This window comes from Ambystoma mexicanum, chromosome 9 (genome assembly GCF_040938575.1).
Source record: "Ambystoma mexicanum isolate Mex_15411 chromosome 9, UKY_AmexF1_1, whole genome shotgun sequence".
Lineage (NCBI taxonomy): Eukaryota > Metazoa > Chordata > Amphibia > Caudata > Ambystomatidae > Ambystoma > Ambystoma mexicanum.
In genome coordinates, this window is record NC_090931.1 from 34,664,878 (window position 1) to 34,691,259 (window position 26,382).

The 26,382-nt window shown below is 48.7% G+C and overlaps 1 protein-coding gene across 1 annotated transcript in view; it reads left to right on the forward strand.

The window, feature by feature from the left end:
• Positions 1-3,979: 3,979 nt before the first annotated feature.
• NCAPD3 (non-SMC condensin II complex subunit D3) overlaps positions 3,980-26,382 on the forward strand; it is a 579,984-nt gene continuing 557,581 nt past the window's right edge. The window contains exon 1 of the mRNA XM_069614114.1: positions 3,980-4,111. Coding sequence (XP_069470215.1) covers positions 4,042-4,111 — 70 coding nt within the window. The 5' untranslated portion in view covers positions 3,980-4,041. The remainder of the gene's footprint in view (positions 4,112-26,382) is intronic.

A 26,382-nucleotide genomic window follows, 5' to 3' on the forward strand; every position in this document is an offset into this window, starting at 1 on the left:
CATGCAAGCAGTACAACAAAACCGAAGGAGAATAACAAGACGTAATACAGGGACGATAGCTAGAGTCCGTAACCAAAGAGACAGAGTTATTTACTAAAAACAGACAAGGTAGTCTTTAAACAGAAAAACGGAGGATGAAGAAATGACTGTAGCTGGAATAATCCAAATGGCTTTGGCAAGTGGGGTAAGACGTGAAGAGGACCAAGCAGTCCGTGAGTGTTCCAAGGTAAGTAGTTAATGGGTAAGACTTGAAGAATGATGGAAATGCAGTCTGTGGCCGTTCCGGGTCTGTAATGAGCAGGTAAGACTTGTGGGAGGAGGCAATGCAGTCCGTGGACGTTTGTTATAACTTGATGGTCGTGAAGATTATGGGGCCTCTGTCCCAGAGTACCACACAGGGAGATACAAAACAACTCCCTGAGCGATCTTTGTGGCCACGGGTATTTGAATGCCGGAAATGCCAGGAACCAGGAACACCGGAGACCCCCCGACCGCTGCAAGGCAAGCAATGGTTAAGTACTATGACAAGCAGACCAATGAGAGAAGAATGGAACTTAATAAAGAGGGTCTTACCAAGGTGGAGGAGTCTGGGTCCTAAGTAGCACGAATAGGATGTAAGGTGTTCCGTGCAGCAGCGGGGTGTGACTGGCAGCGGCAGGGAAGATGTCACACTGGGGGGCAATGCAGATGGAGGTGCACCGCAATACCTGCGTGGGGATGAGATGTTCAGGAGTAGCAAAGTCGAGGGTCCGTGATCAATCCGTGAAGAGTTCCGGGATCAAAACCAGCCGAGTACGTCGAAGCCAAGGGTAATCCAAAAGGAGTCCAAAAAACAATCCAAAAGGTCCTAACAGCAGAGCAGTACGATGACCAAGGGTTTAACAAAGAAAGTCCAGGAAAACAGACCGTAGTTCAGTACCGTGATCGTAACACCAGAGAAACGCCAAACAGTGCTTGAATGAAACAGCTGTGAAGCACTGAATGAGCGTTCCCTCGCAGCTTTTGAATGGGCAGAGGAGAGTCAGGTGATCGCGCGCGATCCTGCACGCTTCCTCTTCACGTGACCCAAAGTATCAACATACTGCTGGGTTCCTAGACACGTGACGATGCGGCGGGAGCATTCGGCGGCTCCGCCGGCCAGCTGCGAGGCACCAGGGTAATCGCCACTAGGGTAAGAATAAAGGTGAACATGATGAGAGGGTACACCGCGGCATGCAGATTTTACGGCAAAGTGGTTGACGGTTAAGTTCTCGAAATGTCAGGTGGCGGTGCTCAATGTGACATATTTGGGTCACACCCTCGATGACAGCGGCAAATAGCCTAGTGAAGGGTTGGTCAGTGTAATGAGGGAGGCCCCGTCCCTGGTGAATAAGGACCAATTTAGGTCATTTTTGAGAAAGAGAGAGTATTACGTCAAGTTCATACCTTTGCATGCAGAGAAAACAGTGTGCATGTGTGCTTTGTTGAAGAAGAATGCAAAATTTGAATGGTCGCAGGAGTGTCAAGCGGAATTTGTGCAGCTGAAAGAGGATGTCGATAGGGCACCATCTTTAAGTTAATTTGACCCAAAGAACAAAACGGTCCTTATGGTGGATGCTAGTGAGGTCGGTCTAGGGGCAGTTTTGGAGCAGTGGCAGGATGGAGTGTGTAGGCCGATTGCGTTTGCGTTTAGGGCGCTTAAGGATGCTTAAAAGCAGGTATGCCGTGATTGAGAGGGAGGCATTTGCTGCTGCCTGGGCATCAAAGCTTTTCAGGATGTTCGTGTGGGGTATTCCATATGTCATTGGGGTAGACCACAAGCCACTCACATGTCTTCTTACCACAAAAGGGGTAGGGATCAGTGTCGCCCAGGATAGCAAGGTGGATTTGCAGGAATTCAATTTCAGGGTAGAGTATATACCGGGAATAAGGAATGTGGTGGCAGATTGTTTGTCACGGTTGACGGAGGTGGTGCCAGAGGAACAGGGGGAGAGTGATGTGGGGACCCAGGTGGCGTGTGTGCTTCCCGGTCTGGATAAGAACGAGTGGGAAAGGGAGTCATCCAAGGATTCCGAGTTGGCATGGATTAAGGTTGGTCTGCGCGATGGCTGGGAGGCAGTCAACGCCAGGGAAGAAGGAAGAGCGTACATGCATGTCTTAAGTGCACTCGCAGAAGATCCTTGAGGTGTCACGAGAGGCAATAGACTAGTGCCTCCAGTGAGTTTGAGGGGGAGGCTTGTCGAACTGGCACATGAGGGGCATTTGGGGAGGTCCCATACCAAGAGGAGGTTGCAGGAGTCATATAGGTGGCTGGGTATGGACGATGAGGTGGAGATGGTGGTAAAGGAGTGCGTGACGTGTGCCATGAGTGATAAGAGCAGAATCGTGCACCCGCAGCCAGTGTACCCGGTTGATGTTCCCAATGAAGTGTGGTCTAAGGGAGCGTTAGACATCATGGGTCCCATGGAGTGCTTTGAGGGTGGTTTGAAGTTTGTGGTGGTGATGGTGGACTACACATTGCGGTGGGTTGAGGCTGCTGCTTTTGAGATGGTAATTACAGAGAAGGTGATTGGTTTTCTCAAAAGGGTGTTTGACAGGGAAGGCATACCCGCGAGTATGGTCACTGACAATGGTGTGCAGTTTGTGTCTCCTCGCATGCAGGAGTTTTTGCGGAGTAATGGGATTAGGCACAATAAGACAGTCTTGTATAATCCTTCTGCAAACGGTTTGGTCGAAAGGATGAATGGCTTTGTGAAGGGGGCCATTCAGTTGACAAACGCGAATGGTTTGTGTTGGTAAGAGGTGGTCTCAGAGGCATTGACGGCATATAAACGAACACACTCAACGTTTACCGGCAGCTCGCCATTTGAGCTCATATGGGGAAGAAAGGCAGGTTTCCAGGTTGAGAACGGCTGCTCTTGGAGGCGGGGTTCTTACTGAGTTGAACATGTCAGAGGTGTTTGAAAGGGTGCGTATTTCCCAGGACCGGGTGAGGGCACAGCAGGGGGAGAGGAGACCCCTTGATGTCAAGGTGGGAGATTGCATGTGTATAAAGAACCCCAGGTTCGTGCCAAAGGGGAGGAGTGCATTCATGTCCCTCTGCGTTGTGGTGAAGGTGGGGGCAGGTTATGTGGTCTTGGATGATGGGACAAGGTGGAGCAAAAGAAGGGTAGTTGTGCTGAGAGGTACCACCATGGCGCCATTGGTTGAGGGTGGTTCCTCTTTGGAACCTCATTTAAGTGGGTTTTTAGTGGAGCAGGGTGTGTGTGACCCTCCTGGCGGATCGGAGTTGGGTTGTGGTGAAGCACCCTCTTCTTGGGGTGGTATGGACGGAGTGGGTGTGACTGAGGATGTCGCTGGGGAGCAGGATGCCCGTTTATCGGTCAGCAGTGACGGGGGTCCCCGTTGAGGGTTTGGGTGCCTCCTGTTAGGGTGAGAGACTACGTTTGGTAGGGTGGTGTATGTAGTGTGTGGAGATGGTTTATGTATCTTTTATCTGCATTTGTTTACCATTTATGTGCAGTGTTCCATAGGTTCCCATTATTTGCATTGTGCAAAAAATTGCGAGCATATTTTTATTTGTGTCCGCCTCCAGGACGCACCTATTGCTGCACCTATTTTGCTGCACCATTTTCTGTTGTGATTTCTTTTTAGTTCTGTTCAATCCTGTTTTTTCTTCTTGTATTGTTTTGTTTCACTTGGTGCTGTAAGTGTTGTAATGGATTGCTGGCCGCGTATCACGGGCCAGCATTTCATATTCCTTTGTCAGTATTCTCAGTATTATGCTAAGAGTCCATTCCTGTTAACGAGGAGGTAGGTGTTGTGTAGATTTTGTAACGCACATTGGTCCCTGTGAGGCCTGTGCCAGCCCCGTCCCTCTGGGTACCGTGGCAGATGCCCATTGCAAGATGGCCGCCGCTCGCTCGCTCGCGCCGGGCCCTGGCGTGCGTCGAGCGTCTCCACTGACAGCTGCGTGACGTCAGAGCGCGCCCTGCCTGCCGGGATTGGTGGCTTCTGCTGTTGTGTTTTGGCGCGAGGATTCCAACCGAGCCGAGGAGGGAAATGTCCGGGGACCGTGAGGCGGCGCTGCTCGAGACCCTGCAGGCCTGGGGGCTGCGGGCGCTGAGCCTGGGTGAGGAGCCTGGAGCGAGGGGGCACGGCGCGCGTTCTGGGATGATGGGACGGGCATACATAGGGAGGCACAGCTGAGTGACAGGCAGCGCTTGGTTACCCTCTGGGCAGTGACAGTCCCCTGCGTGCTGGGTAGTGCACAGGGGGAGTGACAGTCCCCTCGGGGGTAGTGCACAGGGGGAGTGACAGCCCCCTGGGGGACAGTGCACAGGGGGAGTGACAGTGCACAGGGGGAGTGACAGTCCCCTGGGGGGTGGGTAGTGCTCAGGGGGAGTGACAGTCCCCTGCGGGCTGGGTAGTGCACAGGGGGAGTGACAGTCCCCTGGGGGTGGGTAGTGCTCAGGGGGAGTGACAGTCCCCTGGGGGGTGGGTAGTGCTCAGGGGGAGTGACAGTCCCCTGGGGGGTGGGTAGTGCTCAGGGGGAGTGACAGTCCCCTGGGGGGTGGGTAGTGCTCAGGGGGAGTGACAGTCCCCTGCGTGCTGGCTAGGGCACAGGGGGAGTGACAGTCCCCTGGGGGTGGGTAGTGCTCAGGCGGAGTGACAGTCCCCTGGGGGGTGGGTAGTGCTCAGGGGGAGTGACAGTCCCCTGGGGGGGGTGGGTAGTGCTCAGGGGGAGTGACAGTCCCCTGGGGGGGGTGGGTAGTGCACAGGGGGAGTGGCAGTCCCCTGGGGGGGGGGTGGGTAGTGCTCAGGGGGAGTGACAGTCCCCTGGGGGGTGGGTAGTGCTCAGGGGGAGTGACAGTCCCCTGGGGGGGTGGGTAGTGCACAGGGGGAGTGACAGTCCCCTGGGGGGGGGTGGGTAGTGCTCAGGGGGAGTGACAGTCCCCTGGGGGGGTGGGTAGTGCTCAGGGGGAGTGACAGTCCCCTGGGGGGTGGGTAGTGTTCAGGGGAGTGACAGTCCCCTGGGGGGTGGGTAGTGTTCAGGGGAGAGGCAGTCCCCTGGGGGGATAGTGCCCAGGGGGAGTGACAGTCCCCTGGGGGCTGGGAAGTGCCCAGGGGGAGTGACAGTCCCCTGGAGGGTGGGTAGTGCACAGGGGAGTGACAGTCCCCTGGGGGGATAGTCCCCTGGGGGAGTGACAGTGCACATGGGGAGTGACAGTCCCCTGGGGGGGTGGATAGTGCACAGGCTGTGTGACAGTCCCCTGGGCGGGTGGATAGTGCACAGGGGGAGTGACAGTCCCCTCGGGGAGTGACAGTCCCCCGAGGGGGTGGATAGTGCACAGGGGGAGTGACAGTCCCCCGAGGGGGTGGATAGTACACAGGGGGAGTGACAGTCCCCCGAGGGGGTGGATAGTGCACAGGGGGAGTGACAGTCCCCTGGGGGGTGGATAGTGCACAGGGGGAGTGACAGTCCCCTGGAGGGTGGGTAGTGCACAGGGGAGTGACAGTCCCCTGGGGGGATAGTCCCCTGGGGGAGTGACAGTGCACAGGGGGAGTGACACTCCCCTGGGGGGGTGGATAGTGCACAGGGGGAGTGACAGTCCCCTGGGGGGTGGATAGTGCACAGGGGAAGTGACAGTCCCCTCGGGGAGTGACAGTCCCCTGAGAGGGTGGATAGTGCACAGGGGGAGTGATAGTCCCCTGAGGGGGTGGATAGTGCACAGGGGGAGTGACAGTCCCCTGGAGGGGGAATAGTGCACAGGGGGAACGACAGTCCCATGGGGGGATAGTGCACAGGGGGAACGACAGTCCCCTCAGCCCCTCCCACTGGTCCTAATGCACAGGAACGTGATGCCCCCCACAGGAGTATTGCACAGGGGACTGACAATCCTTCCGCCCCCCGGAAGCATTGATTGAACAGTGGAGTGACGTCCCCGCCCCAGGCAGTTTTGCTTGGGTCCCCCGTAGTATTGCACAGGGAGTGACAGATCTCCCCCACCACACAGCCCTGCCACCTAGGACTAGTGCACAGGAAACTGATAACCCCCACACAGTGTAGGGGGGGACAATCCAGCCTTTACCGTATTTCTTATTTACATAAAGTGCACGATTATCAAATGCAGAATAAACTCCAGACACACCTGTTAAATTAACCCTATACTGTATTCTCTCATTGAGCCCAACATGTCTGTAAACAGCACCTAGATGTCCAAGGGCTTTGCGTACTTATACAAATGTTAAAAAATAAACCTTTTGAAGGGATCCAACAAGGGGTGGAGGTCAGTGGAATACCAGCAAACTACTCGGATGCACCATCAAGTGACGGAGATGCTCTTTGAGAGCAATTTTGTAGCCCAGTAAAGTGGGGACGGACTTGATGTGGGGGTGTGGTGTTCCAGTGGTAGGGCATGAGTATCATGAAGGAAAAGGAGTGAGGTAGTACAAGGAGGATGCGGTACAGAGTTAGAGGAGCGCTTGAGTGGAAAGTGCAAGCGGGTGAATAGCAAGTGGGAGCTAGATAGGTGGGCGGGATGCAAATGTATTTTAAGGCCAGAAGGAAGAATTTTGAACATCGAGCAGTGTGCAAGCACCACCGCCCTACGTAGGGGATTGCATGAGGTGAAATATGGTGCCTATTGCAAAGTGGTACCTTGTTAATTGTGGTATATCAGCAAAGGGGACGGAGGGGCATAAGGAGGAGCAGTATTCCATCCTGCTAAGGACATGGGTGGAAATGAGTCTTGGTAAAGTAAAAGGTGGGCAAGGGTCTGATTTCACGGATGGTGACTGGGTTAATCTGGAAGCCGTAGAGGTGAAACTAACAAGTTGCTCAAATTTCAGAACCCCCCTTGGTTGGGATTCATGGGAGGATGGGGTTGGGGGTGAGATGAAGCATTAGTCTGGGGGATGCATTATCTCGGTTTGGGATACATTGAGCATAGCTTTGCAAAACACCATCCAGTGTTGAAGGGCAGCTGGGCACTCGGTGATGCAGGAAGAAAGTTATTGGGTGACAGTCAGGGAAGGAGGAAAATATTTGAGTATCATTGGGAACAAAATATCAAACCCCAAAGGAGATGGGGGTTCTGTGGGAAAAGGTGTTGATAATGAAAAGGGAAGGAATAAGGATACGCCCTCAAGGGACCCCAACAGGTGGGTTCGATGCAGAGCCAGTTTCAGGAGATGGAAAGGGATTGGCCAGAGAGTATAGACAGGCAAAGGAATTACCCTGAAAGCTGAGATGTGATTTTCTAGGGGTGGAGTGAACGCTGACAGTGTAGAATGTAACCCAGGGACCAATGAGGATAGAGAAAATGTGGTAGTGGTAGGCATCTGTATTGAGTTAGTTCCTATACACGTACAAAAGAAAATCCGCTGTTGAACTCGCCCTAGAGCTTCGTTTTGAATACTAAGATATGGTATAGTCGGGCCTCAACATATGTATTTTCCTCTAGTGATAATTGCCTATGGGGGAGTAAGAAATGGTGTGCTGTGTGAATGCAGGCGGCAAGTGACTATTCATGCCTGGCTACTAACTTGAAACTTTTACCCCTGGGATTGTATATGCTTACCTACAAATATCTGCAATTTAAGTAATCCCATGTGCACTTGTATGCTTTCTTGAAAAGCTTTGCAATGCACTTATTCCAGTATATAAAACTTGAACTTTCTCACAACTTTTGTAGAAAAAAATAGGATTGCTTACATTTTCTACACACATCTAATATTGTTGAACCATAATTAAGCAATAAGCCTCGAGAAGAGGGGCGTGCATTACCACTTCATGCCCTGGGGCCCATAGTTGCAGGCCTGAGCGAAGCTGAAGTACTAAAGGCTTTTTTGTTTGTTTTCGGAACAGAAAATAAATGTCCGGCAAGAAAGGGAAAACAAAGTCTGTTTTCCCTTTCCTTGGTGGCCATTGAAAAAAGTAAACTAAAAATGGCCACCATGGAAAGGAGAGAAGGGATTACGCGTAGTCCTTTCTTCCTTTCTGTGATGGCCCGTCGGAGATCGGGAGCGGATGTGCTGGGGAAAGAAGTGTTCCCAGTACGTCTGCTCCCGAAATGGACTGAAAAGAAGTTAAGTGGGTTGATTGGGGAAGAACACACATACCTTGTTCCCCGGCGGGGAAGATGCTGGCCTCCAGCTGTGAGGCAGCTCAGAGCGGGGACATTACTGCTGGTAATGCCTCTGTTCCGAGCCTCCTCATTGGCGGAGAGGCTGCCACACCCCCTCAACCGGGTACTAATTGAGCAATAAGCCCCGAGCTGGGGGGGAATTACCACTTCAGGTAATGCCCCTGGCCCATAGTTACAGGCCAGAGCGAAGCAAGGGCCTTAATAAAGGCCCTGGGGCGTTACCTGGAGAGGTAATGCCCCCCCTGCGAGGGGCTAATTGCTATTAGTACCCTGGCCCATAAGACCAGGGTACTAACAGCCCCCCACCCGCGAAAAGCTCTGGTGTTTTGGAACAGAAAAAAACGTTTTAAAAATGGCCGCAGGGGTCCATGGTCCCCATTGAAAAAAGAAAACGAAAAATGGCTGCCATGGAAACGGGAGAACTACGCATAGTCCCTTTTCTCTTTCCTTGGTTCCCATTAACTAGTAAACAAAAAAATGGGTGCCATGGAAAGGAGAGAAGGGATTACATGTAGTCCCTTCTTCCTTTCCATGACAGCCTGTCGGAGATCGTGAGCAGTCGTGCTGTGGACAGAAGTGTTCCCAGCGCGTCCGCTCCCGAAATGGACTGAAAAGAAGGTAAGTGGGGATGCCAAGGAGCTGGAAAGGGAATGATGGGGGGAGCAAGTGGGGAGAGGTGGAAGACAACACTTGCCTCATTCCCCGGCGGGGGAAGGTGGCAGCCTCCAGCTGTGAGGCGGCTAAGGAAATGACACCCATACTCAGTGCTCCTGGTAAGAATTGAAAGTAGTATTTTACTCCCTGTTTTTTAAATTGGGGAATAAAATGATTTTTTTAGGGAATAAAAATGGTAGTCCAATTCCCAATGAGAGTATTTTATAAGCGAGTGAAAACATTTTAACTGAAAAACAGGAATATTTTTGTAATATTTATTTCTTTGCAACAAGTTATTCCTGCACATTAAAAGATGCATGTTTACTTCTTCCAATCAGTCAGTTAAAATAGTTTCTTCCTGTGGTACTATATGCACTACTGGTCCAAACATATCCATGCAGCTGTGAGGGTGAAAGCAGGGGGTGCAAGATTCTACATGTCTTTTTCCTATTTTTTTGTTGGGGGCGGTGTTTTTGCTCCCTATTTTTATGGTTTGGGAGTATTTGTGAATTGATAGAGTAAAAGTGGTCGATAAACCCCTTATCTGTAGGGCTGCCCATAGTGCTCTGTAATCGGTTGTAAAGTGATTTGAATCCGGCACACACCCAAGTCAAGCCCAGCATGTAGTAGACAATTGAAACCCTTATTTATTTTATCTATAAGCTCAATATTCTGAATGATATACCACTCGTATCACACCCTTCTCCTGGATACCCCCCTCCCCTCTGGTCACACCGAACCAGGAATCGGGCTAGTAGTTTCCAAAGGTAAATATTTATGTATTTAGAATTCAAATCACCATATATTTTAATAGGTAAACAACAATCACTAATGGGGTGACCGAACACTGAATAATATCTTTAATATACTAGGAATCAAGTAATGAGCACACAAACAAATGCAACACAGAAAATAATACTTTTGAATTGGTTTGGTATGGATGGCACTATTGTTAGGGGTCCCCCTGCAACCCCCCCTCAACCTCCCAATAGGCAATGAATAGATGTGAGGAGAGAGCAGGTATTCAGGATTAGCACGAATCAAACAGAATATCACTCCCACCTTCCCCCTTCAAACACAAGAGAAAAACGGAATTGACTTTTCAGCTGTCAGAATGGCTTTGAAATTGTCTTTGGAATTGACTGAGCAAAGACACCAAATGTGGTCAAAAATGCTTAAATTGTTATAGATTCCTATGGGAGCTGCTTTGAACAGTTGCAAACAATCGCCAGCAATGATTTAGTCAGAAGAAAACATTTGAAATCTTAAAGTCCAAGTGGTAATTAAATTAAAGCTATTTCACACGTGTAAACGTTCTCAGAATTTCAATTTGTGGGATACCTTTCCTTGCATGATATTCGCTATGATTGGAGAATCGCACTGTTTTGCAATGTTTTGGGTTCTATGGATAGCTAAGGATGTTAGGTGCAAGTAGGAGTTGAAATTTCGTTTCTATCACAAAAACGGAGGGAGTTATAGGGGTTTTAGTGAGTCGTTTTTGCAAAATAGGCGCAAGAAAGGAAAACAGAAATGCACTCAAATGAAAAATGGGTTTGATTACACTATATTATGACTATGAAAAAGAGGATGCCAGAGATGAATCTCCAGTTACGTGGCCGGCGTAACCCTTCATGTGGTGGATTCTTTTCGGAATTTACTTGAGTTACTCAAAATCACTAATGACTTATGATTTTATAAAACACACAAGAGAAAATCAGCGCAAGAAAGGTACTGACAATACTATGATTCTGAATTTACAGATAGGATGGGTTTGAGATCATATAATGCAGATATATTAGGGTCACTTTTCTTCCTATTAATACTTAAAAAATAAGTTATTAAATTAGACCGTCAGTTCTGGTCATGGATTGGATCTGGTCTAGGAAGAACAGCACATCAGGCGCGGGACTGGATTAGCTAGGCCGGTCACCGGTTTTGCGCAGGATCTGCCCTTCTTGTTGTGGGTAGTTCAATCAGCTGGATAGCGAGTTCCTTGGGCAAGCCTTGTGGTAGCAAGCCAGGGAATTTCAGGATACTAGTTGAAAGGTCTTCTCACACCACAGCGCTTCACTGGGGTGCAAGAATACGTTTGGGGATTTAGGCCTTCTCACACCCCAGCGCTTCACTGGGGGTGAGAATAAGTTTGAGGCCTTGCAGAAAGTCAATAGTTCTCTACTGCTTGCAAGAGTCTTGGCATCTGGATATGGAAGGATGTTAAAGGCCGGATGTAGAATGCTGGAGCAGAGTGCTTTGCCGGAATCAGGAAAGTGAGTGGATCAGTGAGTCCCTATGTGTTGTCAGCTGTCTCTATCCTTTCAAATGGCATCACAAAATGGGTGTATGGGCCGGCTTAGCTAAGCTTGCCCCGGTGAGTTGGGATTGGATCAAAATCTCCGCCTTGCATTTGAATGATTGGATCAAGGCCGGATGATGTCATATTTTATAGTTTGCTTTACAGTTCTTAGAAACCTCCCTTTAGCCACTGGTCTCAAAATTGAATTTTATACTAAATACACATTTCTACATTGGTCACCTTTAGACAAATCACACACAACGATTCCATATTTTATGTAGCATCTGTTTCTCAAAATCCCGCAGCTGTGGGATCTTGTTTCAGCTTTCTACAGAATGTTGTCCTTTTGGTTATGAACACAATTTCCAAACTTTATGCAAATTTCCACAAATGTGTGTGTTTAACGTAGGAATGTGTATGTAACTTTTCACAATTCTAGGATTAATACCGTTCACATAAAACCACATATATTGCCATTCCTGTCCAGAACATGTCACACGGTACTGCCGCCTCTTAAAACGTGCAGCCAGAAATTAGATTAACAACTCTGTCCTTTTTATATTTTTCACCACTTTGAATCACAAGTTATGAGTTTCTAAAAACTGTTTTGTTCATTCTTAACAGCAAATGGTACGCCCCGTTTTCTCACCGTGGAGTCCAGGAGCATCCCCCTCCTTGGGGAAGTTCCTTCCAGGAGCCATTTACGACCCTCTCACACCTCCGTTTCCTGGGCTGAATGGCCTGCTATTGTTCGTTCTCTTTCTGCAGACAAAAGTCTGGGTTAACCCACAATTATCATCTCCCCGTGAGTTTCTGCTGAGAGAATATCCCTCCCCCTGGGCGAAACCTGTTTGTCCTCTTCCAAAGGGTTGCAGCTCAGCCAAGCTAATTTATTCTTAATTAAAAATCCAGGAAAAACTTGTTGCATCAAACATAAACACATTACTTTCTTAGCTTCAACTCTGTGGGATAAAAAGCAACTGAGATCTGTATCCTTTTTAGCCACAATCCTTTTTATGTTTGCTAATCCGGCAGACTTTTTTGTTTAGATCCCTTTGAAGTTTCATCAGTAACTCATCTGACATCTGTCATTCAGGTAGCCCAAGGTACTGCACCCAGATTTTGACAGGGGCTGTCAGTTTACAGACAATCCAGTTTGTCTGATGAATGTTTTGCTCTTCTCATTAGGACTTTGTATGTTTGCAATGCTTCATTAGATTACATGATTTTTAGCGCCAACAAGGTTTTGGATGTTGAGAAGTGTTGTGTTATAGGCATTTTGGAGTTTTTTAGCAACAACGCAAATGTCATTTACAGGCACCTTTTGGAGTTTCATTTGCAAAGCGCTGCTTCTTTCTCTGCACTCTGTTTGCTGGTCCTGGAGCCCACTGGCACCTTTTCTGCAGTGTGTGCTCTATTCCACCGCACATGCACCATGGGTGTCAGGTTGTGCATCCATCTTTTTGTGCGTTTAAACATGCGGTTTTGGTGGTTTTTGGCATGTACAAGAGTTTTGCCGCCATTGTTGCAGTTTCTTTCACCACAACTGGCAGGGTGATGCCGCATAGCACAGCAAAGTGGGTCACGGTTACTACGCCTCAGTTGTCACATCAATGAGCCAGCACAGAATTCCAGCTACCGTTTCAGCACTTAAAGCCATGAAAAGCTTTTCACATTGATTTCTTGTTAAATATCTTTGACACTTTACAGTCACTAAAAATTTATAAGGTGCGGTTTATGGTAGTGTTTATTTTGTGCATGGAATTTACCACATGTGAGCAGTGTACATTTTATTGCTTATGTTCGATGCATTTTATTGCTGAAATTGGTTCTGCACTACACAATTTACATATTGGATGTTTTTCAGTCCAAATAGATTCTATATTGATTAAACATACCTGAAAATATAAGATCTGACATTAAGCACAAGGCCAGGTATTATAGGGAATTAAAAGGAATAAAATGTTGCCTACTGAACATAAAAAGAACATTGCAATCCACCTGGGAGTGCCGCTACTTCGGTTTCTCTATTTCAGGGGTCTGCAACCTGCGGCTCTCCAGATGTTTTACACTAGAACTTCCATGAGCTCTAGATTATACTGGCTAGGAGTGATTGGAGTTATAGTCCAAAACCTCTGGAGGTCCTAAGGTTGCAGACCCGACCCATGCTATTTGGTTACAGAACTCCTCTGTCACTCTCAATGTACTTAGAACATACGTAGGGGGCACTTTATCCTATATGTTATATCACTTTTAAACTTTAATTTGCCAAAATGATAGTGAAGGGGGGCATATTTGATCAATTTATTGTTCATAGCAAAAAATGAGCCTCTATGAAGGGCTGTCTTTCTCCATTAGAGTACGTACAAGGAAAGCTAGTAGAAGTTCATTTGTAATGCAAATACATTTTTAAAGAATTTTGAGGGTAATGTGCTTGTTTTAATATGCTATTGGAATACAAGCAAGCGACTAGCTCAAGCATTTATGGTTGGTGGAAGTTCAGTGTGTGCTGTGTTATGCTTTTGTAGATGATTTTCACTTTCAGAAAGTAGGAGCACAATATATATTTTTTCATTCAATATTTCTGCCTTTAAAACGAACAGAAAAGCATGAAACGTGTCATTTTTATAAAATGCTTGCTTTATATTGCAATCTAATAATACAAGTTCATAATTATGCTTTTTCTTATGGCCACCGGTAGCAGGTAGGACTGATTTTACCTATGTATATTGTAAATAGCATTGTATCTTGCTTTCTAGTCTGCTCTCAAGGTAGCGGTCTGAGCACGGTTTGTGTGTGGCTGTAGTGGAGGCTAAGTGTTAATGCCAGAGTTGCTGTTAACTGCCTGGACATTTTCATATAGTGCGTCTGTGGATCAGTTCTTCATATTAAGAATGAGAAGGTCGCTAGACAAGTCCGATCTATGAAAGCTATGTCAAAACAGGTTCCTCCCACATTGACACCCTCGCTCCAGCCCTTGCCGATTTTTGCAACCACTCCTTTGCCTCAGGATCTTTCCCCTCTTCTCTGAAGCACTCCCTTGTGCATCCTCTTCTCAAGAAACCCACAGCTGATCCTTCCTGTCTGGCTAACTATCGCCCAATTTCCATTACCCCCTTTCTGGGCAAACGCCTGGAAAAGCTGGCCATCTCTCAGCTTAACCTTCATTCAGACTCTGTTGGCTGTCTCCATGACCACCAGTCTGGCTTCAGAGCGGCCAGAGGCACGGAAACTGCTCTCCTGAATATCCGTGAAGATCTGCTCTCCAACCTGGACTCTAACATTCCCTCTGTCCTCATCCTTCTTGATCTCTCTTCTGCCATCGACACGGTCAACCACACCATCCTGCTCAACCGTCTCCGTGATAACCTGGGCATCACTGATCAGGCTCTGGCCTGGCTGACCTCTTTCCTCTCTGACCAACCCTCCCATGTCCAACTGAGGTCCTTCCTATCATCTATCTTCCTTTCTACCTGTAGGGTTCTCCAGGGGTTTAACCTCTCACCCTGGCTCTTCAACTAATACCTGGCAACTCTCGCCCACTGCATTGCCGTTTTCTGCTCAAATTTCCAGTGCTAGGTTGATGACACTCAACTCATTTTCCGGCTGCCCTCGGCCACCTCTCTCCCCCTCTCATCTCTGACTGCCTTACTGCCATTCAAGATTGGTGTGCCGCCAATGATCTTTGTCTGAATGCCAGCAAGACGGAGATCCTCCTCATCGGCACACCATCTCCATCCTTCTCCCTCACCTTCTGGCCGGCCTCCCATGGCCCTCCTCCTACCCCTATCTGCGAGGCTAAGAACCTCGGGGTCATCTTTGACTCCACACTTTCCTTCTCCGCCCATATCTGTGAGGTCTCTTAAAAAGTCAAACTTCCTACTGCACCTCCTCAGAGGTACTCTGCCTTTCCTCTCCTTCCCTCAGAAGCTCACTGTCTCCCAAGCTCTGGTTCTCTCTAGGTTGGACTATTGTAACAGCCTCTTTCTAAATCTACGTGCCTCTACTCTCCGCCCTCTGCAACTTATCCAGAACAGGACTGCGAGACTTGTCCTTGGCCTCAATCCCGGGGGATCATATCTCTCCAGCCCTGAAATATCTCTGTTGGCTCCCAGTGGATGCAAGGGTTAAATTCAAAATCCTCTGCATTGTCCACAAGGCTTTCTTGGGCCTGGGTCGAAATACCTTCAGCTATCCCTCCGCAAATACCTTTGCTCCTCTAATTCCCTCCGGGTCAATTGTTTTTCAAAGAAACGAGCTGGGGGTAGATCTCTATCTTTGGCTGGGGCCTCCCTCTGGAACAGCCTCCCTGCCAATCTAAAACTTGAAGAAAACCATCTCCGGTTCCGGAAGAACCTCAAGACCATCCTCTTTGCTTCCACCTTCACTCCCCCTCTCCCCTGCTGATCTGCTCTCTTGGCACTGTGCACCTGGCCACCCCCTGTCCCATGGGCCTAGGTATTTGCTCACCCTGCCACCCTCCTGCACTACCACCCAGCCACTCCTTGCACTGGGGACTGTATCTGTACCCTTACATCCCCCACCCATTTTTCTTCTTTTTCTGCAGTTATCAGACTTACCCAGTCTGCTGCCAGTCTACAGCACTTGCCACTTGCTGATTATTACCCCCACTTTCTATTTAATATTTATTTATCTGCTCTCCTCTGCTCCGCACTTTCCACTCTCCCCCTTCCATGCACTTTTTCCCTTTTCCCATTCCCATGCACGTTCTCAATGTCACTGGGCCTAGCAAGATCGTTGTTTTTGTTGTGTTGTGTTCTCCCCTGTTCCCCTCCCTTGCCTAGTCGCGCTCTGAAACACTTTTTTACGAGCGTGATACAAATAAAATATATCATAAGAATCTCATTGATATGTCTGGACCATACAATATATTCTAGAAGGTTGTGTTGTCTCGTGGGCATTAAAAGGTTAGCCACGGAAGGGGTATTATTTTGTGACTCTTAAAACACCACATTTGTCTGTAGATGTTTTATGCAACGGGGTGTCTGTAAGTGCATGCATATGAATGAATGAAGTATGAACGGGGTACGTGGGTGCGACTTTGCATGAGAATGCAGTGTGAATGTTGTGGGTGCTCATGTGAATGACGGAAGCTGTGTGGGTGCTGGAATGTGTGTGGCATGAACATTTTTTGCCAGGAGCATGGCATATTTAAGCAAAGCCAACCTGAGTGTTATGTGACGGTGGGTTGGAGTGTGGGGGAGGGTAGTGCAATGGGGCTGTCTGGGTCTTACTGTGGCATTGAATTTTGTCCTCGCATTAAGGCTAAAACCCGCATGGCGTGTTTTCTTACACGGGGAGGCATGTTTCCTTACTTTGGCATGGCATTGTTTGTTTGTTTATTTGTAGGGCACACCGAAATCGTAGATAACTGGGTGCAACATGGTAAAGGAATACTTGAAACTTGTTACGTAGGAAATAGTTATATTGACATGACAGAAAATATACAGAAAAAAAGCAGAATGATAGGTTATATTAGATAGCTACAGGTATGTACATTGACGTTAGGTCCCGTATCGATCATATGTCATTGGAGCGCAACCAGCTCAAGGTATTACGCCTGAAGCTAAGGTCGGATTGGTCAGCTCTAAGTGCTGGAGGTAGGGCGCTCCAAGATTGGGCAGCTTTCACCGGGAAACTAGTTCCTCCTGATTTTTCTCAGCTTATATCTGGGTATCTCCAGGCAGTAGGAATTGGCAATTCTAGTGGGGCGGGTGGATGTTCTCCTAACCATTCTCTTGGTCAGGTATGGGGTTGCTGTGGTGTTCAGGCATTTATAAGTCAGGGAGACTAAAATTCTATCGTTAATATTTAGCCAGTGGTGTTCCCTTCTGATTTTGGAAACGTGTTCTCTGTTGGGGATGTTCAGGACCGTTCTGAGGGCTTTATTTTGTAGGATTTGGATTTTATCCTGGATATATTTATAAGCCCCTGGGTATAGGGCGTTGCAGTAATTCAATTTATTTTTTAAACACTCTTTATTGGCATTTTTATAAAAAGAAACCACAACTCCCCTCCCCCCCCAACTCTCTTAACAGCTTTAATTTTAACAGTGTCAGCAAATTCCTAACCCCACCGCCTCCCTCTACCCCCCCCCCACCTTCCAGTGTCCGGATTTGCCCACCAGGCTTCCTTTCATTCTGTTGGTCACAACATGCAATCCTACTTCATCTATGATTTCCTTGTAGATTGGGCAGGTCCAGCGCCAGTTCCCAAGTTCATGTCTTCCCCATTCATCCTGACGCCACCCCTCCGCCCCTACCCGCGCCTCTTCACGGCGGTCGTAGATCATTATCCTTTGACAGGTCGTTTAGCAATTGGGTCCAATGGATTGTTACATCCTCCTTTTTCCGTTTCAGGATCCATATTCTGCAGAACAGTTGGCTCTGCCAAACCCCACCTCCGCACATCCTTTCGCCATAGATTAATCGCCGGACCTTGTGGGCATTTCCATGCTATTGCCATTCGGCGTTTAGCCAGTACAAGCAAGAACCGGCCCATTCTATTCTGTATTTTGTGCCTTTTCCCCCCCTGGAAGCTTACCCCCATAAACAAGTTTCCGGACATCGTTCCAATGTGGTCCCCAACAGCCATTCACTCCTTTAAGAACCTCATCCCAATATTCCACTATTATCCCGCACTCCCATGTCATAGCAGTAATTCAATTTTGACATTATTAGGGCATTTGCCAAGCTGATGCAGCTTGCTTTGGATAAGAATGGTCTGCAGATTCTGATTAGTTTGCAGGTATATGCAGTAGACAAGGCAATGGAGATCACCTGTTTCTTTAATGCAAGGGTAGAGTCAACGAAAAAACCTAGGGTTTTTACTTCCGTGGCTATCTTAATGATATTTCTGTCTATGTTGAAGGCGGAGTAGTTGGAATTCAGTTTTTGCAGGCTAGAGGTCGATCCAAGAATCGGGATATCTGTTTTGTCGTCATTCAGGCAGAGGCCATGGGATGCCATCCATGCCTGAATTGGGAGGTATATTTTATTTACCAAGGCCTTATCTTTGTCAAAATGGCCTGAAAGGGGAATGAGAATCTGAGTGTCATCTGCATAATTCGTGTAGGTGACACCCAGTCTGTGCAATTTGTCAAATAGGGGCTTGGTAAATATGTTATACATTGTTGGCGGTACACAGGAACCCTGTGGAACGCCGCATGTAGTCTGGATAGGTTCGGCTGATGCTGAGGGGGAGAAAACTCGCATTGTTGTGCTGTCAAGGAAGGACTGAACCCATGCTATTGCGTCCGTCGAGAAGTGGGCTGCATTGTTTTACTGGTGTTGGTCAATTTCAACATACGTGTTCTTACATGAGGGCGGGGGGCTTGGTGCAGCCCACACAGCAATGTTTACTTACTGCGACGTGACATTTTTTTTACTACCGTTAGGGGGCAAATACAACATATATGGACGATTTATGTAATAATGATTTATTTTTATAGTGCTTTCGCGAAAGCAATCTACAGAGAACATATTTATATGAAATGATCACCCAACCGAAGTTGGTACTCGTTTGTCAACCTCAGAAGGATGACAGGCTGAGTTGGTCTTGCCCGATTTTTGAACCTGTGACATGCAGATCACTCTGATTGTAGCAGCAAGTGCTCAACCTGCTGAGCTGTCGTACCAGCTAGCCAGCAAGGGCATGTTTTCTTAGTGGCATGGCTTATTTTTCTTTTTTTTTTTTAATGGCCTTAAGGCAAAGCCAACAAGAGCATGTTCTTACGTGGGGATACTGCATATACTGGCAGAGCCAGCATGAACCTGTTTTGTTACAGTATAATGACTGGCATCCTGGGCAAATCATCAAGAGTATTTGCTTATGTGGGAATACTGGCATATATAGGTGCACCAGAAGGGACATGTTTGTGCGCAATAAGTATGGACATTTTTTGTTGTTGCACTTGCAAAGTACTGGGATACAGTGGGCAAAGGCCTCATGAAAATGTGTTTGAAAAAGCTCCTGTGCATTGATAACTGGGCATCAAATGGACTTTGTTTTAAACTACAAAACTGACTGTAAACTGTGTGGCTTACTGTAAAATTCACAATTTTATCCCCTTATACAAATATTTTTTTCTTCGGGGAGCACCCCTCCGAATCAACCTTGCTTGATTCGCTCTCCCTCGCTATGCTGGGTAGTTCCTCCAGATTCAGCCAGGGGCAGAAGAAGCCCACTTACCTCTTCGTGCTTCTCTCAGGGCGAGCCCTACTGCTTTGGCTCCAGACCCCTCTTGTTAGACAATCCTGGCTGCGCCTCTGGTGAGTTGGGGGGGAAAGATGCATCTAATGGGCCAAAGGAAGACATTATATCTATTCAGCTTCGAGTTGGGGGGGAAAGATGCATCTAATGGGCCAAAGGAAGACATTATATCTATTCAGCTTCCTGGGCTCTCGGTGGGGATCAACAGCACAATGGGTTTAATGGCCCCACTCACTACCAGCTTTCAAAACTGCCATCCAAACCCCCTTAAAGGTCGTGCTTGGCTCCGCCCCAGCTGGTAGGCCTCCCGCCACAGGCTGAGGGAGGTTACCATCCTCTCTCGATAAACCTCCACTGTTGCGTATTCTTCCCTACAAACAGGGCTGCCCTTGGGGGAGTCTTTCAATTTCTCCCCCAAGCTAGTGTGGTGGGAGAAGGCAAGAACAAAGGGATGGTGATGCTTTTGATCACAATAGGTGATGCTTTTGCATCAGCGCCTATTGAATAATGTGGCACTCCGCCAGGATGACCTGGGGGAGGGGTGGTGCCAAATGTTTGTTTTACTGCCTGGGGCGCCTCCGACACTAAGGGCGGCCCTGCCTACAAACCTGTAAGATCTCCCAGATGTTAAAGCTATCGATCAGTGACCCTCCACCTCTACTGTCTTGCCGGAGTCTCCTTATATAGGAAATCCTAAAGGCCGCGGCCTTTCCCTCCGGATCTTCTGATTCTCCCCCTCTCGATGGTCAGTTCGCCAAGCTCTCGCCTATCTTCTCTCTCGGACACACCTTTTCCCTCTCCACTACTTTCCTCCTACTCTCCAGCCTCCTTTCCTCCACCGCTATCACCAACCTCTCACTGCCCTGCTGACTGAATGACCGTACAAACTGTGGTGGCCCGCCTCCAGTCATCGGGCGGGCCACTGATGACGTCGGGATCACCCGACAAGGCAGGCACGCTGGGGGCACCCAGCAGGCTGAAGGCAGGGAACACCCTGCAATGTCGGTATCACCGGATGGGATACCAGTCGATTAGGGATCACCCCACCTGGGCTCAGCTGCTCACACAGGCCGCGATCACGCAGCAACAGACACTCTTAACAAAGCAGACACAGACACGAGTTGCCGCTTCCTGGGGCTCAGCTGCACTGCCCTCCACGTGCCAGCAGAGGCCCTTTTATTAAAGGAGCGTCATGGCAGTCATGACGCTCACGTCGCAAAATCACTAGACCAACACGCAACATCCCTCCTTTATTATAACAACGAAAAACCATCACCCACTGGAAACGAACAGCGACCTGCGCGGGGTCTAACTTGGTGCATTCCAGTCCGCGCACCCATTGGGCTCCTACATCATCACTGCAAACATAGGGTTCATTCCAGTCTGTGCACCACCTACTAGCTAACTTCAATTTTTGGCACCACAACTCAAACAGGTGTGTTCCAGTCCGCACACCATGGGCCCAACACCGGGCAGTTGGAGTTCAGAAGATTCCGGGATCGAATTGGCCCGTGGCACTGATGCAGGACAGAAAGAATATATTTTCTTTATCGGCCTCTGCTCCCGCATCATAGTACCTTCTCCCTTGATCTTCCGCCCCTTGCACCGCAGTCACTCTGGGGGTCCTTTTCCCCCTCGACTCACTCCTCTGTTATGTCCCCGCCATACTGGCTGGTGTCGGTGCGAGGCGCACCCGTGCAAAGTGATTCACCTTCCCGCATCTCCCACAGATGTGTCCTTTCGCTGGGCAGTCCTGCGGGTGTGGAAGATCCACCCGCACTGATGGTATAGTGTGGCATTGGGGTCTCTCCTTAGCCAGTCTCCACGCCTCACCGGCTTTCCTCCTTGCCACTTGCCGACAGCTGCCACCTCCTCCAGCTTGACTCGTGCCCAGGGGGCCTCCAGCTTGAGGTGTTCTGGATAAGGCCATGACTGAGGCCCGTACCTCTGCCAGTTCCTGGGCCCGTCCAAGTTCCAGTATCCGGTCGAGGGTCAGCGCCGGGTCCCTCAGGATTTGCTTGCGCAGCTTGGACGAACTACAGCCGTAACGATCTGCGCCCTGACCTCGTCCTCCTCGGAATTTCCCAGGGCACAGGACAGTGCAATGCTGCGCAGCTTGCTGTGGAATGCATCGAGGCTCTCCCCTTCTTCCTGCCTCGCGCACCTCATCCTGAACCGTTTGTAGTCCCTGTTGACCATGGGTCAGAAATATTTGTTCAGGGCGGCGATGGCTGCATCATAGGACTGATCTGCGGGCCTTAGTGTCTTGAATAGCCTTTGAACAGCGAATCCGGCGGAGTACAGGAGGGTTGGGCGTTTGAGGCGGTGGAGATGAAGGACACTGCCAAAGTACAGCTCCAGGTTCTCTACCCAGGCTGTCCACCCGGGTCCCAAGCTGGCCGGCGCACCCACCACATCAGTGTTGTAGTGGCGCAAGCTGTCCCCGACATACCCCTTCATTGTAGTCTTCCGCCATGATGACCACTGGGCGGGAGGCCAGATGTGACCACTGCTGGTGGGTTGTCTGGTGTGTTCACAGTCTGCAGGCAACTTGACCCCTGTCTCGGTCTTTTAAAGGCGCACATGCGCTCCTTGAGGAGCCACTACCTTGGGGAGGCCCCGGGGAACCAGTTGGACCTGATAAGGTAAATGACACCCTTCAGGGAGGTTAATGGTGGCAGAGGCACCAGGAGAGGCCCACCGCTGATTTGGTGCCCCCTGTACTGAGCACCCGGCTCCCCGCAACTGCCGGCCTCACCCTTTCACATCTGGGTTTGTGTATTTATTTTTTTCTTTCCTCTGGCGCCTGGTGTTGCTGGGCCAAACACACCCGCTCCCTTTTGGCTCGGTTGGCTGCTTCTCTTCACCGCCGCAGCCCGGAGAAGCAGGTCGCACCCCATCTTTTGCTTGTGGAAGGGAGTGGTCTGGTGGAAGATGCGCACCTTTTCTTGGCTGATCCCTTCCCCTCTGGGACTTCGCAGAGGGTTGGCACTGCCCCTTTCCTTTGTCTCCGGGGCTCGTGCTTAGGCCACACCCCTTTGCGGTCCTTACTCGGCCCGGACTCTCGTGGGGCCAGGTAGGACAGCAGAGCTGCCCGCCTTGGTGGAGGTCACAGCTGGCCAATGCAGGCCGGCGCACACCGCGGCTCTCCACCGACTCCTTTGTTCATCGGCCCGCCGTTGGGCCTGCTCGCGCCACGCCCCTTTCCTTTGTCGGCCCGCTGCTGGGACCACGCCCCCTTACAGCGTGCGGTCTCGCCAGCCGCCACCCTCTGATGTGCCTTCTTGTCCACTGCTGGGGCCCGGTGTTCGTGGGTCTCTGACGGCACAGGGGGGTGCGCGAGCACAATGCCCCACCTTCCACATGCGGCCGATGCCGCGATACAGGCTCCCACAGGGCTGCTCACCGTCTCCGCCCACGTGGGCTCCTCACTCGCCTCCGTCGGAGGCGCCTTGTGACCCGTGCACCGCAGGCTACACGGGACCCGGACCTCCTCGTCACCAATGTGGTGGCCCGCCTCGGTCACCGGGGCGGGCCACTGATGACGTCGGGCTCACCCAACAAGGCAGCCACGCTGGGGGCACCCAGCAGGCTGAAGGCAGGGAACACCCTGCAGTGTCTGGATCACCGGACGGGATACCAGTTGATTGGGGATCACCCCACGCAGAGCAGTCTCAGCCCTGGGGCCACCCGGGCTGAGCTGCTCACACAGGCCGCGATCACGCGGCAACAGACTCTAACAAAGCGGACACAGACACGAGTTGCCGCTTCCTGGGGTTCTGCTGCACTGCCCTCCGCGTGCCAGCAGAGCCCTTTTTATTAAAGGAGCTTGACGCTCACGTCGCGAAATCACTAGACCAACACACACGTATCCCCCCCTCCTTCTTTCTCCTCTCTCCCCATGTGATGCACACTGCACCATCTCGCTCTCTCCCTCTTCTTTCTTTTTCTCTTCTGCAATACCTTGCAGTCTCGTAGACACAGGCAGCCCTCCGCTGCCTGGTCTGGCTGGATCTTTGTAGCCCAGCCGGCCCTCTTCTATTGCGCCTCCTGGCTCCCATTGATTTCCCAGTCACCTTCCCTGTGTACTCCTATGCTTGCTAGATTTACCGTCGGGGGTTGATACTGGATAAGAGAAGTTTCAGGTTTTTTGGTCCCCAGCGTGGTACCAATATTTCCACACTGTTTCATGCCTTTTGAGGGAGTCGGGAACTGGAGTCCTTCTCAACTCCCCCACACCGCCTTTAGGGGAGGGCAAGCTCACCAATAGCAAAGCTTCAACCCGTTTTGCAGAGAAAATGGGGCTGGGGTGGTTGAATGCAAATGATAAATTATATTTGAGTGTAAATGTTTGCAATAAAGCAAACAAAGACATCTCAGTTTATTTGTATATTTTTTGACAACAATCGCTGACCTCCTTGCTCTGCGTGACTGAGACTGATTAGTCAGCGCTGTCTAAACTAATAGGAAAATGAATCTGATGCCCGCTCCCAGAAGCCTGCAGGTGTCACTGTGGATTTACAAATTATTAACCGCGTGAATTGAGCAGTAAACATGTGGCTCTGTTTTTAATTGGTTGAATAATTGTACCAAATATACCTAACTTCTAGTATGTGGCAGTGCCAGGGCAGTTTCTACCCAAAGAGGTGCCTAGGACGAAACGCCAGAATGTGCCCCTCCCAACTGGCACACGTCAGTCCCAAACTACACCCATGTGACGTGCAACAAAACCCCTCCTCAATATGAATACATAATTGCTATATAAATGAAGGTGGTTTCATAACACAGTAATGTAAGTACTTTACAGAAGAATTCTAATTTGAAAACACAGCTGTTGCTGTCCAAGTCAATTGTTTCTGTCACCCGCTATTATGGAAGGCTTGGAATGCAGTTTCAAACTGTCCATACCAGTGCTCCAGATAAGATTTTGAGGTGGGAATATTTTACGCATGATTTTTCAAATTAAAGCGTAAATGCAATTTCAAGAGAGTAAAAATGAGTTTTCTCCTCTGCAAGAGAGTAAAACGTATCCAACATACACCCAATGCATACGTAAAATCAGACTCGTAGCCCAAAAGAGTTGTAGATCAAAGTTGTCTGGCTTGGCTTTAACCATTTTATTACACTTGTGGAAAATATTCTGCCATAAAATAACTTACAAGTACCTGGTACTTGCACAGCTTCATTTTCAAAATTCTAGAGGCTAGAAACTCTGTTAAGAACTACTATAGATTGAGACTGATGTATTGCCTGCAGAGGGAGTGTTAATAAGCAATTGTTGGCATATGGTTTATTTACAGGAACTTGCACACATAATCTTAGCAGAAGTTACAGACTGCTAATCTACCTTTCCCGCTATCTGCTGCAGGAAATTAATGTGGATCGCCAGACACTAGTTAGCAATATCACTTCAAATAACCAAAAAGTGCATGCAAGCTGAATTGCATTATGGTCGGCATATTTATAGTTTTACTGGTTTATTGTTTGTGTACAAAGCCAAAAACCATAATTCTGGCAATTACAGTTAGGAAGAAATGCAGGCAAGTGCATAAATTGAAGACTGGTCCCAAAGCCCTACTTCAACACTAAAGTGTCTGATCCTGGACAAATACTTTTGCCACTGTGCCTTTTTAACAAAATAGAAATTGCTACTACAAGTGATTTATTTCCAACTTGTTTCTACTAAAAAAGCCTGACTGGCCTCTGTTCCACTGTTCGACCTGTAGCATTAATAGTAGTGACCATTTATATAATGCACATGACAAAGTTTGTCTCTTGGCTTACTCCTTGGTGCTTGTTTAATATAACTTCACATGAACTCCTCGAGTATTAAAGACTTGTCTGTACCTTCCCCCATCTTCTACTTCCATCCTAGGAGAGCAGTCTTGATTGCCCGATTAGTTTCCTCCTCGATAGCCAAGAATCTGCATCTCTGACATAACGCGCATCACAGCAAATTCAGCCCATGGCCTCTAATCACATCAGTGGTGGAAGTGGAAAAAAGGAACTAGTGGTCCTCTGGTTGCATCCAAAAAGGAGGGAGTAGGATGGCCAGACAGATGGGGTGGGAGGCAGGGTGGAGTATGGGGACAGGGGACCAGGATCACAAACCTTGGCTGAACAGTGAAGCAGGGATTTTAATCCACTCTGCAAATTTGACCACATACCTTCCAAGCGTTACACAGTACAAATAGTTTGGATTTCAAGGCCTACAGTAATGATGTTTTAAAGAGTTTATTTCCAAAAACACAAATTGCATAATGACACCACATGGCAACATGTAAATCCTTACATCAACATGTTAAGCCTGAATGGTAAATTAGAAGCCCCAAAAATCTAGTTAACCCCACTGTACTTTCAGTGATTTAATTAAAGAAGTTGTGTAATACACTCAGATATGGAGATTATTGCCCTCTGCTGCCATCTAGTGAAGGAAAGTATGCGTTTTAATGAAAATAAATACAGCGTAAACGGTACGCAGAAGAAAATGAAATGCTCCGTAATGGCTTTAATTACATGCGTATAAAGCCAAGATACGCACCTTATCTGTAGGGCTGGTCCATACTGTCGCACTGCAGTGTGACCAGCCTACTGCAGTCTGAGCGCCCACTGACCACTAGCCCTGTGTTGCAGGTATTCTGTTCGTGCCACCTCAATTGTGAATTCCGCAAGGGGCAATACTAGACTAACCATATGAATTTATTTCTGATCGAAGGTTATCATTCCAAGATGGACAGTCTGTTACACTCTTATTCTACTCTTTCAAAATACCTCTGAGAGTGGGAAAGGGGACAGATAGCACCAGTGAGGGTTCCTGTATGCTTTGCATTAAATCACAGCGCCTTTCAGGACTGTAACAGTAATCTGAGATCTCTATATTGGATAAACAAGTCTGTGATAAAAGGATTGCATGTGTGAATCTCTAAATTCATAACAGATGCATGGCTTGGTGCTCACATCTCTGTTCACAACACTCACCCCAACATTAAAATGTTTATAACCATAAACCATACATACTCATTTGCACAGCTTAAGTTTTTGGATGCAAGTATAAAATGGCTGCAACATCGGGCA